The sequence below is a fragment of the Halichoeres trimaculatus genome, unplaced genomic scaffold, assembly GCF_033239565.1.
Source record: "Halichoeres trimaculatus isolate MK-OKI-2021-1 unplaced genomic scaffold, fHalTri1.1 fHalTri1_scaffold_20, whole genome shotgun sequence".
NCBI lineage: Eukaryota > Metazoa > Chordata > Actinopteri > Labriformes > Labridae > Halichoeres > Halichoeres trimaculatus.
Window position 1 is genome coordinate 13,405,237 of NW_027437198.1, and position 13,073 is coordinate 13,418,309.

Sequence of the window (13,073 nt, forward strand, 5' to 3'; positions counted from 1 at the left end):
CGACCAGCAAACATCAGCGCCAACATGGCACAGAGCCCTGGATCTGACAGACGCAGACGCACAAGAGCGGGAAAGACTCAACAAAAATCCCCTCAGAGAGTATCTACCCGACTGAATAATGTTTGTCAGGGAAATTTTCAAACATTTGAATGATAAACGTAACGTCAGTGGGAAGAGGAAATGAATATGATTTACAAAGCAGACATTAACTTGGCTGGGCTCGGCATGTGGGAAAGAAAAGGAAAGAAAATAGGGGGAAAAATGACATTGTAAGATCTTTTCCTGCTGTGACAAATATTTGTATGCATAGAAATAGTAAAACATACCAGGTAAATGTAGTTTGCGTTAGATGTAAAGAGGTAGAATGAACAGAATTAGGATGAGAAGTTAATTTTCAAAAGTAAAATAACCTTTCTCCCACTTCAGCACCCTGATACCTGCATGAAAACAAGGTGCGGTGGAGAACAGGCAGGCTGACATGAGTAAAGACGCTTATTGAGCTTACAAATATCCTTTTGTGTATCAGTCAAAAGTTATCAATCATCACAGACAATAAAAAATGATCTGTTTACTTTACGTGACAAAACGTGACGGTAATTACAGGTCAGTCTGCCAGTGAATCACCCGATGCTGTGTGCGTGCCCAGCCTGCACATTCAATATTGAAATAACAACAATATGAACGTGCAATGAATTAACAGGAATCAGAGAGTGCATAGTAATAATGACTCACTGTTATTGTTTATCTGCTGACCTACATAAGTTAAATACCTGTGTTTGCAACCTGTCCAAACATAAATCCGAAATAACACAGAGATACCTTTTTCCAGCAGATTAACAGTACACCTTTAACATTAACACTGCAAAATTTACATTATCTACTCTGCATTAGATACATTCTGCTGTGTTACTGTATTTTGCAATGTGCACCACGTTTTCCATAGAGATGTTTGCTATTTTGGATTTCTGAGTGTTGTGCAGCTGAGCTGAATTGTTTTGTTTTGTATAATTTGACCCTGAAGCCTTTTCTTGTGCTGCTTTCTGCTCCTTTACGTTTATTTGTGTCTTCATAGACCTGTAGCTGCACACCTGACAGAGCACTCACAACACATTCAATGTCATTCCCACAGATTCACATCACTCTGATCCAGAATGGAGACATCCAGTGGCCACAGCTTGGTATTGCAGTTCAAAAGCACAGGTGAGGCTTTGTGAATGAGCTGACACAGTAGCGATGCAAAGTTTAATTAAACTTTATTTGGTTAAAACATTTTGCTCTACAGGGTGAAAGAAAGTAAAAAGAAAACTGATGGAAAGAAAAATACAACCCTCACAACCCCCACTTTTTTTTTAATCTTTGCACACACTTTTTGGCTTATCTATGATAGTTAAATGTAAGGCTTAAAGGTGAGAACATGTAAATAAAGAGTTGTAAGAGGAAGTCTTAATAAGGGATTGGTCCATAGTAGGCGGTGTAGGCAGCGATGATTCCATGTGTGTCCATCATGTCCTCACAGCCCAGGTTGGCCTCACACACCTCTCTCAGACTGTAGGATGAGAGAGGACTGATCACAAAGAGGCAAAGATGACACTGGACAAGACTGTTTTTATCCTGATCAGTGAAACTTCACACCCAAACACTTTAAAAAAAGTTGAATAGTGAGAAAATTACAGAGTAATCACATTTTTGAGGGAATAAATATTCCACATTTGGAGCAGCAGAGAAGAGTGTTTATACATAAATCATGTTCTATGTTTGCTGTTTAACTTAAGGGATTAAATACCTCTCCAGTTGGGTCGGGGATAAAGGTCCAGGAGCTCTCTTCTGTCTCACCACCGTGGAGGCCTGCTCCTTCTCCACAAACAGACCTGCATGTAAAAGATTTAACCTATAAATAGCAACTCAGTGGAAATTTAGAGCTATTCAGTCAGTCCTGAATTATTTTAAGCATGAAACAAGTTTTGTTTGGTGGTTTGGCTCTGTTCTAGGAGCTCCCTGCCCTTTCGCATGCATACGTGGAACACAGAGGCCTGAGGCAGGGAGAGCACACCTCTTTTTTGTCTTTAAACAGTTCAGTTCAGTTCAGTTCAGAGCTTTTATTGTCCCTCCAGGGGAAATTTTGTCTGCAGTGACGTCACATCAAACAACAACACTCAATAAATAAACAAAAAAAAACATTTGTACAAGACAACATCGCAGAATACAGCATAGCCAAACCTAACATGAACAACCCCTGATGGTGTACAAGGGTTTTAAGGGTTTAAAGAAAATAAAAAGAAGTGAGGTCATGGGTAAAAACTAGTTGTCAATATAAAACAAGGATAAAGTATGTCATGTCACTTGAGCAGTGTCGTTAAGAGTTATGCAAGCTGACTGCAGTGATTGCTCATGGCACAAAGGAAAATTTGTACCCAGTCGTACGTGCCATAGGTACCTTATATCTCCTTCCCGATGGGAGAGAAATAACTCCTCCAACAGTGGGTGGTCAGAGCTGGACAGGATAGCCTGTGCTTTCAGTAAAACTCATCTATCAAAGATCTCTGAGAGGGAGAGCTGCTGCAGGCCGATTATCTTACTGGCTTCCTGCACAATCTTGACCAGACGATTTTTGTTTTTAAGAGACAGGTATACATAGAAAGAAATTAGACAAAAAGTTAAAACTGACTCTATAAAAGATTTATAAAATAAAACCATCAAAGTCTTATCAACATAAGAAAAATTTAGTCTTCACAGAAAGTACAACCTTTGAAGGCCCTTTATGCAAATCGATGAGGTGTTGTGGTCATGTGACAAGTTTTTGTCAATCAAACAATACTCTGCAAATAAAATTTGGCTTAAAATAGAAATATATAGCATATGAAAGACTTTCTGAATGCTGTTGTCGTAATATTATACATTATAAAAATTTATCAGACCAGCGTTGAAGATTTGTATCTGCTCATCTGCATTTGTACCTAAAATATTCTGAATGTTTCGAGCCGAACAGCTGGAGTTATCAAAAAAAAAAGTCTAAAATCTGAGTGAATCAAACCCCTTAAAATTCAATATTAATAATAAAAACTGATAATGCAGACAAAAACGTTATTATTTGTTCTTACCATCCTGAGCGGGGGCATCCCCTGCAGGCTCTGAGGCATCTGTTGAACATGAAGGTTGAAATATGAATAAAAATGAAACTGATTAATCTGTTTTCTTTGTTATAATGCAGCAGATACACTTCTTTGTGAAATTTTCTTTAAAAGTAAACACTTGAAGTGATATCACAATATCTTGAAGATTTCCTGAAGATTTTTTTCCCCTCTCAATCTCACCTGAGGCCAGACAGACGACTGCCAGAGACAGAAGAACCAGGACGACTAAAGTCTTCATCGCTCAGCTTCCTTCTTCAGCGTCTGCAGGTACGACCGAGGACTTGAACAGCTTTGTCTCTCCTCTTTCCTTCTTTTCTCTTTTACGTTTATACATAAATAGAGTTATAGATGCTGCCCTCGCTCCGACGTGAGGATGTGATTGGTTAGAGAATCCTGTATCACACACCCACCGAGACGCAGAATCGCAAACCATCTCAGAAAAACCTCCAAATACAGTTTTTCTATGAAAACACACACACACAAGCATGAACACACACAGAGTTTAAAGTCTGGCTCCAAAATGTGTGTGTTTGTTTTGAAGCACAGGTGAGAAAGCTGTGGGCGACAAACTCAGCCTCTGATTCTTAGAGGACAAATATTTGACACCTTGTTCAGGTCGATTCAGCCGCTGCAGAGAAACTCAAACCTGATTTTTTTTAATGCCTGAGCTTTTTCATTTCCTCCTTTCCACCACGCAGTGAATTTTTGTGGTTATGATGGAATAAAGAGGTAAAAATAGGACATGTCAGGGTGGGATTAGCTGCTCATTTCATCCCCCAGACAGATTTAGTCACAACAATAAAAGTTCAATGAAGTCTGAGGAGTGCAGTGCCAGCTGGCAGCCAGAGGAGGTCAGAGTTTCTTAAAGCACCCACACACACTTTGTTTGACTTTAAGGGTCATGAGGTGCACACAGCAGAGACGCAGAGATTGGCGCTCCACTTTATGTGACATGATCTGAATGTGAAGGCTTCGTCTTTATGACAAACCACAGAGACACAGCAGCAAACTCAGAGCGTCCGAAGAGTTTTCAGAGGGTCACTCAGTGCGTTGGAGGATATTTTTACCAAACAAGAGGGTTGATCCAAGAAAGTGTAAGAAAGCCGTGTCTTTTGGGTCAAAGTGAGAGTAAACCCCAGTTTCTGATGCTCTGCAGAAACAATAAAAATGACTTGATTACACTTTAAAAACCCCTCCTTACAGATTTAATGTGAAAATGTCTGATCTGTTCATTCTCTGCTGCTTTTTTTGACCTGATATTTAGATTCTGGACCAGTTCTGAAGCAATTATACGAGCTGTAATTTCACTGTCTGGGTCTGAGCTGCAGCCTTGGCTCAAGTCAAGGATGGACTTTGAGGACTCAACCTCAGGATGACTTTCATCATGCACATATGCAAACTCGTGGCAGAAACAGAACTGACTTTACGCAGTGAGATGCTGACCAGCATGTGTGTGCATGTGTGCGTGTGTGTGTGTTTGTGTGTGTAAAGCTGAGTGCACACTGATACACAGATGTTGGTGCATAACACAGATTCCTGTGAAGATTACAAGAAACCAGAGTTTGGCCACACAGATTGAGATCGGAGATGTTTGTTTCTTCTTAGATGAGTTTAACCCTTTAATGAGTCTCAATACACATCAGAAAACTACATCCACGGTTTGTGGAGGCTAATTATAGGCTTCTTTTGGAGACTTTTATCATGATTTCTAAACTTTTTAAAATTTATAGGTAGGAATGGGAACCTTTCACATTTGAAACAATATGGTACCAACACCCGGTACCTGGCAATCGGTATTGGCACTCAATGGTACCAATTTTTAGTACTTTTTTGTGTTTATCTTGCAAAAAAATATTAGTTTGTTTAACAATGAAATATATATATTTTTTCCAATTTAACACATTTATTCTTTGATATATAACCTTGCAATGCTGTGTGAATGTCCAGTACAGAAAGTTACCCACTCTTACACTCCCTCACAATCACTTGGAAACATTTAGGTACCTAAACATGGTTCCTTTTGATTTTGCATGAATCAGTACATGCTACTTTTGATAGAATTTGGTTGGTACCTTTAAAAGTACCTAATTTGGTACCCATCCCTATTTACAGGCCATTATTTTTATTCACAGTTGGTTAACAGTCTTAAACGTGTTCAGCTTTGGGTCCTCAAGTTGGTTTAAGACATTTATCTCTAAATTTTGGCATCCTTCATAAAAAAAAACTCTCAACTTTAACCCTTCATTAATCCGGTCCTTTACATGTTTGTGCTCAGCAGCAGCTTCTAGTGTTGTATGATTAAATCTGTACAGGAATACCAAGAATTGCAGTTCCTAAAATGTCCACTAGAGCCGGTCTCCTAACGTAATGGAATCCCCATTACAGCTCATACTGAAACCTCTGCCTTTACAGCAGAAATACACATGTTTACAGCCTGGTTTTAAAATAGTTTTTGTATCTTTACCTCATTTCTTTATTTCTTCCATCTGTTCAGTTCATTTTTAAACAACTCACTCATTCCAGTGTTTTACAGACGGACAGTTTGGCATATTAAAAGGTCTGTCTGATCTGACAGGAGTGTAAAACATGGACCCAGTCTCAGTGACGTCACTCATAGGTCTCTGAAGAAACAAAAGAGACGGTCAGCATGTTGGAAATGCTGACTCAACATACCTTTTAGTGGAGTGTCATGTAAAGAGGAGCTGAGGTCTTAAACCCCTGGGAAACAGCTACGACATGCCCGCCTGTCGATCAAACCACAGCTTTAGTTTCACGTTCATAGCCAAAATATGACCAAAACAGATGAAGACTAACCTCTCCTCACTCCATCCAGCTGATGATATCTGCCGGATGATGGAGGCGTCGGAGGATTACTGTCGGTCTGCAGACCGTAGACTGATCTCTTTCATCTCGAGCATTTTTAAGCAAATGTCAACCACAAATTTCATTTTAACATCTGCAGAGCTTTCCAAACCCCGGCTGTTGACACACAACCATGTGGTGAACAAATGAGACGTGCAGCAGAAAGCCCAAACCCGGAAAGGGAGATTTATTTATTTCAAAGCAAAGGAAACAATCAGATAAATAGGTGGTTAACGTGACACAGTGATAGTGAGCAGACCCTCGTACAATGAGCTCATAACTGCTGTGAAGCTGAGATAATAGTGGATAAAAGTTATCCTGAGAGGTGTTGGTAATAAAACTGAGCCTCCATGGATGCCTCTGTGTTGATATAAAAATGCGTTCACATCCAGAAGAGACGATAAAAAGAGCCAGTCATCACGCCAGGGTGAGGAAGGCCTTCTCCCCTTCAGATGGTAGTGATGACTCTGCATTTTACAGGCGGCTCAGTACCGACGAGTCACGGCCGGTCTCTGGGTCCGGGTGCCAAAGTATCTCTGGTAGGCCTGCTGGAAGCCGTGGCGATAAGCGTAGTTGCGGCAGGGGTAGTAGTCCTCGCAGGTCTCAGCACGTCGCTCAGCTGGAGACTTTATCGTCCTGCAAAGATCAGAAACGCAGACAGAGACAGTCAGAGGGATTGTAATCAGAAACAGTCAGCGGCTTGTGTCCTCAGCTTCAGGCTCTGAATGAATTTGTGTGGATGTTTGCAACAGATGTAGACGTTTATGGTGCAGTTAAGTTTTTCTAATGATCCTAAATGTGTGTGTGTGTGCATGTTTGTTGCTGTGGCGTGCGGTTTTACATATGTGCATGATGGAGGAAGCGTTTGTGCTCGGCGTGCATGTCTGCAGCGGTGTGTTTCACCTCATCATGCTGTAATAGTTGAAGCCGTTCCCTCTCGGGGGGTTGTATACGTTGCCTCTCTGCGGCGTGATGAAGGAGTTGGCTCGGCTTGGCGGCACGAACAGATCTGTAACATCAGAAAGTTACTGAAGCAAAGTCCTCACTGTGACTGATTACTGTTACTGTGACCTTATTTCACTGTTACATCTGCAGTTAATGACCCATCAGATGAGGTTAAAGGAGGTTTAAAACTTGATGTTAGATCTGCATGCATGTTTTTCCAGAAACAAGAGTCAACATGTAATCACCTTCAATGGATTCTGTGCTTTCATGAGAGTCTACGGGAAAAACATGGAGTCGGTTAATCATAATTGCAAGGTGTGAAGAGATAAAAGCTGCTGGATGATGAAGTGAGGACAATCGGGTGGACAGGTACCGTAGCAGACGCAGACAGAGACGGCAGCACAGAGTGCCAGAAACTGAAGAAGGCTCCTCATCCTGGGTTTGGGCTTGTTTATCCGTCTGTCTGTAGGAGGAGAGAGGAGAGGGGGTTCAGTGAGAGTGTCAGTCTGACAGCAAAGAGAGAGGGTCTCACATGTAGAAACTGTGTGCAAACAGGGACGAACCACAAGACGGCCTAAAGAAGCAGAAAGACTCTAAATCTGTCCCTGTGGTGTTGTGCATATGTCTGCTATAAGCGGATCTATTTTTAAACACTAAGCATGTGCAGAATTTCTGCCAACAGAGGTTTTAAATATTTACTACACAGGACTGAAGATCCTCGCTGTGGTCAACAAGTGTCCAAATGTCTTTTCAGAGAGCTGGACTGCCAATCCACAACCACGGCTCAATGTCTAAGACCTCAGCATGAAGAGACGAGCAAATGAAAATACCTGTGGCTGAGAGAGACGTCCAAGTGACCACTGAGAGAGGGAAACACACTTACTGTACACACTGACGCACGTGCACCCAGTAACATGAGCGAGTGACCTATGGGAAGGTGTGTGGCACCTGTATAAACAGCAAGGCCAGATGTCTGCATGATTACACACACACACACACACACACACACACACACACACACACACACACACACACACACACACACACACACACACACACACACACACACACACACACAATACTCTTAAACACTCTGTTTGCACACCGGCCCTGCAGAGGAGCTTTCATCCTCATCCTCTGTTTGTGGGATTTGGACCAGGTTCTGTTTCGGCAGCCATCTTTTTTCCCCATCATCAATAGCAGCTTTCATAATACACACACACACACACACACACACACACACACACACACACACACACACACACACACACACACGCACACACGCACACACGCACACACCTAACATGAGCCCCTCAGGCGTATCTTGGCTTCTGGGAGAACCAAGACTTACACGGAAACACACGCCTCAGGCCCAGATTTCAAACAGTAGCGTCCAAAGACAAGAACATTTACAAAAGTGTGTGTGTGTGAGAGAGAGAATGTGTGTGTTTGTGTGTAAGGTGCTGACAACAGTGTCTACGGATTTTTTTATGTCAGTCTGAGTCTTGGTAGGGGTCCTGGTGGGATCATATTTCTGGCTCGGTGGAAAAAGCCACAGGCATGATGCTGGGCTCGTGCAGAGTCCACACATTAAGAGCCCTTTATATACACATACACACACACACTCACACACACACTCACACACACACACAGAAGGCCTTCAACACTACATTGCATGTTTGCAGCATTACTCTGAAAGCACACAGTTCTATTTCTGAGGTGAAGTGGTTATCTCCCCCCAGTTTGTCTAATTCCTAAGTCGAAACCTGCCTGTCCCTCCTCCTGCTGTTGGTTTAAGAATAAATGATTTTCTTACCGTCAGGGATAACTCTGCAGAAAGAAGTCTCAAAAATCTCTGTCTGAACTTTCTCTTGAGGAATATTTCCTGATTCCTCACAGCGAGGCCTTTTATACTCACCTCTTGTGCCCCCACCCCTTCATTTAACCCACCGACTCCCTCCCCTCTCTGTCTCTCCTCCCTCCTTTTTTTTATCAGCCCCCTTTTCCAGGACTCCATCAGACCGGGTATTAGCTCACTCTCTCCCCGACTCCCACGCCTTCTCCAGAAAAAAAAAAAAAAAGAAAAGAAAACAGAGAAAAGGAGAAGGAGGAGAAAAACAAGTGGGTGGTAAACACAGAGACAGGGAGGGGGTAAGGTGGGTTGGCACGCTGATCCCTAACAGGTACCTGATAATATTCACTGCTGTTTGTCAGGATGGCAGAACCAGATGAGAGGAGTACCCGCCATACCATGCAGGCCCACACCGGACTCGCCCTCATTTGACTCTGAATCATGCACTGAATCTGATTTAGGGGGATTTTAGGGGAACTGTCCCTTTAACCGTTATAAATGGAAGCTGTGATCTCATATCGACCGTGGACGCTCTGCTTTGAGCTTAACAATAACACGTCTGTGCACTGAATCACAGCAGAGGGACTGAAAACAGAGACACCTTTTAACACTTTAGGGTCCAGAAAACAAATCCTCATCTCTGAAATCCTTCATTTTCAAATACTCATCTCCTCTGACTGTAAACAAAGATGGACGACTCATCCTCTCCTCCTTCTGTCTGTTGTACACAAGTGAAGCCAAAACCTCCCATACAATAGGAATTGACATCCTGCACTCGTGTTTAAGATTTGGAGTCGGAGTGATCAGTGTTTTCTTACCTTAAGATAATCTGGATGGTCAGAATTCAGATGTCTTTATAATGAGAAAAGAGATGAAAAAAAGCACCAACACGTGAAATTTATTTCCATATCCTGTGAGAAAACTCTCCTACAATAACCAAAATATATATTATTTAAGTCATTTGCTTGAGCATGATTCACGTCTTTGCTTTGGAGAGGTGGGCTTTGCCACAATATACTTTGTGCAAGAGCACAAGCATGCAGACAGAGCGTTTGATCCATGACATATGATCACTGCGGGCGTACCTCTCGACAATCATTTTGAACAATAGCGAGGGTATCAAAGGGCTGTGTCTAACCAAAACGACTTATCGTAAGTCAAAAAAATCCCTGAAGTTGTAGCAGCGCTCTCTGTGTCTCACTGTGCTGACTCTGACAAGACCATGCTTCATGTAAACAGGGCGTTGGCGCGTTTGGAGCGTTGGTGCATTTGGGGCGCACTCTACACTTGAGTTGAAAACATTTAATTTTCGACGCAAATTTGCACGAGGCTGTGCCGCGGCAGCCAATCAGCAATGACATTCCCCATGACGTCATTGATTTGATGACGTTTGGGGGGGAACCACCACCTGCTCCGACTCCAACCCTGCTGAAAGATGGTAGAGAAAATAATCAGTGCTGCGTGTCATCATCCGGAGTTATATGATACGACGTGTGTACTCTACAGAGACCGGAAAAAAGCAGCAGGCTTGGGTGAAAGTTGCTGAGGAGACAGACTTTGAGGGTAAGCTCTGTAAATATTTGTTTCCAGCTGGATTTGCCTGCACGGGTCTTCACTGAGTCCGACTGTGTTTTCCTCAGTAGAGTTTTGTCGTAAAAGTTGTAAGAGTACGATAGAGAGGAGGAAGGAGTGGGGCAGGGGCAGAGCCAGGGAAAAGATGAAAGTTCTCTGCAATCCTCTCTTTCCTCGACCCCTTCGTTATCCCCAGGGAGACCTCTGGGATCATGGGTCGGGGGTTGAGGATGAGGTTGCAGGGAACAGCCAGGCAGGGCCGGTGGATTACCAGGACGAGGCTGCAGGCCTTGATTGAGATCTCCAAAGCTTTCACACACTCTCCTGTCATGCTTTTGAAGCCACAGCTCATCGTTTTCCAGATGCTCTTTTGGGCTTTCAGTCTTTAAATGAAACGGCTCTCTACTCCTGCACAGTGACACGCGTCAGCCCCTCAGCTTGTCAAAATAGTCCAGCGTCCAGCCTCGGGCGTTCGCACAAATTCGCCAATTCACGTCCAGTATGGCCGTGGCATAAGAACAACCAGTGACTTTCAAAATAAAACAAAGCATGCCCAAACCAGATGGTATTACCTTGACTACAACAACAAACAGACATGATGAGTGGGAGCAGACCAGGAGTTGACAAGTTTGAGGTTTTATAGCCCCATATGAACATCACTATTATTAGGGTAGGAACTAAGGAAACTCCTTTGTCAGTCACTCCGGCTGACTGGAGGTCCTGATATGTGCTGGACTGAACATGCAGCGGAGACGGATCAGACACACATCTGATCCATGTATGTATTCCTGGCGTTGAGAAACCAGCCGAGTTTTGCACCATTTTTAACCGAAGTTTATGCAGGACCACGATAGACTAAAGACGACTCAAACTGCATCACAAACTCTTCAGAAACAAAAGCTTTCTGTCGCGATAACTCAACCAAGAAATATCCACATCTCAAAGGCTATAACACGATCTAACCTCGTGGGATTTTTCCAAGGAATGTATGTCTGGGAACTTTAGCAGCTTAAGACACAGTAAGCTGTGGTACCAGTTTGGCCTCATGGTTGGACTTATAGTCCAAATAAAGACGCAAAACCCCATAAAAATTAAAAACCAACATCCTGATAAGCCTTAACTTTTCAAACAGCCATATGGGTGAATGAAACCCTTAAAACATTAATCTTTGTCTCCATAGTTAAATCTGATGTGATGGAGGCGGGGAGTTTCCTGTTTGTGTGGTTTTTCTTCAAACCAGTGTTTCCCTGTTTTTCTGAACGTTTTAGTGCCCTTCAGGCAGCATATGTTCTGTTACTGCGATCTAATGATTTCTTTAATCATGTTAATCTGAAGCACATTGTATTAACACATGTTGTACTTGCATTTTGGCACTTTTCACAATATTTTCCACAAGACCTTAAATTTAGAACAATGAAGGAGTTAAGAAGGATTCCTGAGGTGCAGATAAAGGTTTCCTCTACAGCGTGCAGATCTTCTTCAGGAGGTTTCTTTTAGTCTGTGCAGCTTTCGTGCAGCTACGCTCCAGCTGATGCACGCAACAACATCTCTACGGTGTATATCAGGACGTTATGTAACGTCACATCACATTTGGCCAGGCCACAACACCCTGTGAATAGCTGAGTGAAGGCAAACACAGGCCCACAGCAAACAAACCGGAATAGGAGGCCGAGTCTTACCAGGAATCAGGACTCAGACAGACAGATAAACAGTAAGACAGACGCAGAGATGGAGATAAACTCAGCTGAGATAAGAGAGAGAAAGAGGACGGGGACTCTGCAGAGAGCAGGAAGTGAGAGAAAGCACATGCTGTGAGAGTTTGGCTGTTTTTGGAGCTGCAGATATTTTCAGTGATGTGGTCATACGAGGCGGTAACTGCACCTGCTGAGCAGAATAATCAGATATTACCTTAAACAGATACCAACACACAGAGAGAAGGCTGTTTGGTTGGAGATTTTGGAGATGTTTACAGTGGTGAAGGGGCTGTAAATAAAGTTAAGTAGATGGAATTAGTTTTTAAACGCAGGCCTGAGGAGTGGCTGAGAGGGTGAGTAAGAAAAGATGGAGAGGGTGATTACATGGAACAAATCTGTCACACAGAGCTCATTTAAGAGCTCTCCGACCATCTCCAGTCATATTTCTGCTGTTCTCTTCATTAGCATCCTCCTCTCTTCACCTCCATCAGTACTTTTCCCTTTCCTCACTCCTTCACTCCCTCTCAGGTCGAACTCTTCAATCTTTCCAACGAATCTTTCACTCTATTGAGAAATGTTACGAAAGCACAGAAATAAAAACATGTTTACTTTTTGGAGCGGGGACCACAGCCAGTGGCGCTGATAAATGAAAACAGGAGGAAGTGAAGCTCAGCCCGGCAGAGGAGGAGGAGAGAACAATGACTAACAGAGAGAGACGACTGCAGAGGTCAGAGGTCAAAACAGGAAGTGAGGGACACAGCATGCAGTGAAACTTAAAGCTGAGATGCAAGAGTAACAAAAACTGTAGTTCTTTCAACGACCACCAGGGGGCTGGCTCCAAAAGTGACCCAATCCCCATGAGGCCCAGTACCAAAACGCCCAACTCTACAGCTGAAATAAACATGTTTACGACCTCAAGAAAAGGAACGCTCTGGTTTCTACAGAAATTTATTCATCACCACATTAGGGAGGCAGAACTAGAGCGGGATGATTCAGGAAATTTCAGTTTAATTTAGG

General features: G+C 42.9%; 2 protein-coding genes across 2 annotated transcripts; both read right to left on the reverse strand.

The window, feature by feature from the left end:
• Positions 1-1,285: 1,285 nt before the first annotated feature.
• bglap (bone gamma-carboxyglutamate (gla) protein) lies at positions 1,286-3,569 on the reverse strand. The gene is made up of 4 exons (XM_074697217.1): positions 3,312-3,569; positions 3,099-3,137; positions 1,784-1,868; positions 1,286-1,546 (listed from the first exon to the last, which is right to left on the reverse strand). Exons 1-4 carry the CDS (start codon positions 3,367-3,369, stop codon positions 1,444-1,446), a joined length of 285 nt encoding a protein of 94 aa, XP_074553318.1. The 5' UTR covers positions 3,370-3,569; the 3' UTR covers positions 1,286-1,443.
• A 2,616-nt stretch (positions 3,570-6,185) lies between these two features.
• On the reverse strand, positions 6,186-8,856 carry mgp (matrix Gla protein). Its single transcript, XM_074697029.1, has 5 exons — positions 8,755-8,856; positions 7,312-7,401; positions 7,184-7,213; positions 6,897-7,002; positions 6,186-6,629 (listed from the first exon to the last, which is right to left on the reverse strand). The coding sequence occupies exons 2-5, from the start codon at positions 7,370-7,372 to the stop codon at positions 6,479-6,481; spliced, it is 348 nt and encodes a 115-aa protein (XP_074553130.1). The 5' UTR covers positions 7,373-7,401; positions 8,755-8,856; the 3' UTR covers positions 6,186-6,478.
• Between the last annotated feature and the right edge of the window lie 4,217 nt (positions 8,857-13,073).

What these genes read in the sequence shown, in the direction of transcription:
- bglap (XM_074697217.1), bottom strand. Translation starts at nt 3,369, where the DNA reads ATGAAGACTTTAGTCGTCCTGGTTCTTCTGTCTCTGGCAGTCGTCTGT. An exon ending in AGTCGTCTGTCTGGCCTCAG is followed by an intron (nt 3,138 to 3,311) that starts GTGAGATTGAGA and finishes CATGTTCAACAG; the next exon opens with ATGCCTCAGAGCCTGCAGGG. An exon ending in GGATGCCCCCGCTCAGGATG is followed by an intron (nt 1,869 to 3,098) that starts GTAAGAACAAAT and finishes TTTTACATGCAG; the next exon opens with GTCTGTTTGTGGAGAAGGAG.
- mgp (XM_074697029.1), bottom strand. Translation starts at nt 7,372, where the DNA reads ATGAGGAGCCTTCTTCAGTTTCTGGCACTCTGTGCTGCCGTCTCTGTC. An exon ending in CTCTGTCTGCGTCTGCTACG is followed by an intron (nt 7,214 to 7,311) that starts GTACCTGTCCAC and finishes TTTTTCCCGTAG; the next exon opens with ACTCTCATGAAAGCACAGAA. An exon ending in AAGCACAGAATCCATTGAAG is followed by an intron (nt 7,003 to 7,183) that starts GTGATTACATGT and finishes CTGATGTTACAG; the next exon opens with ATCTGTTCGTGCCGCCAAGC.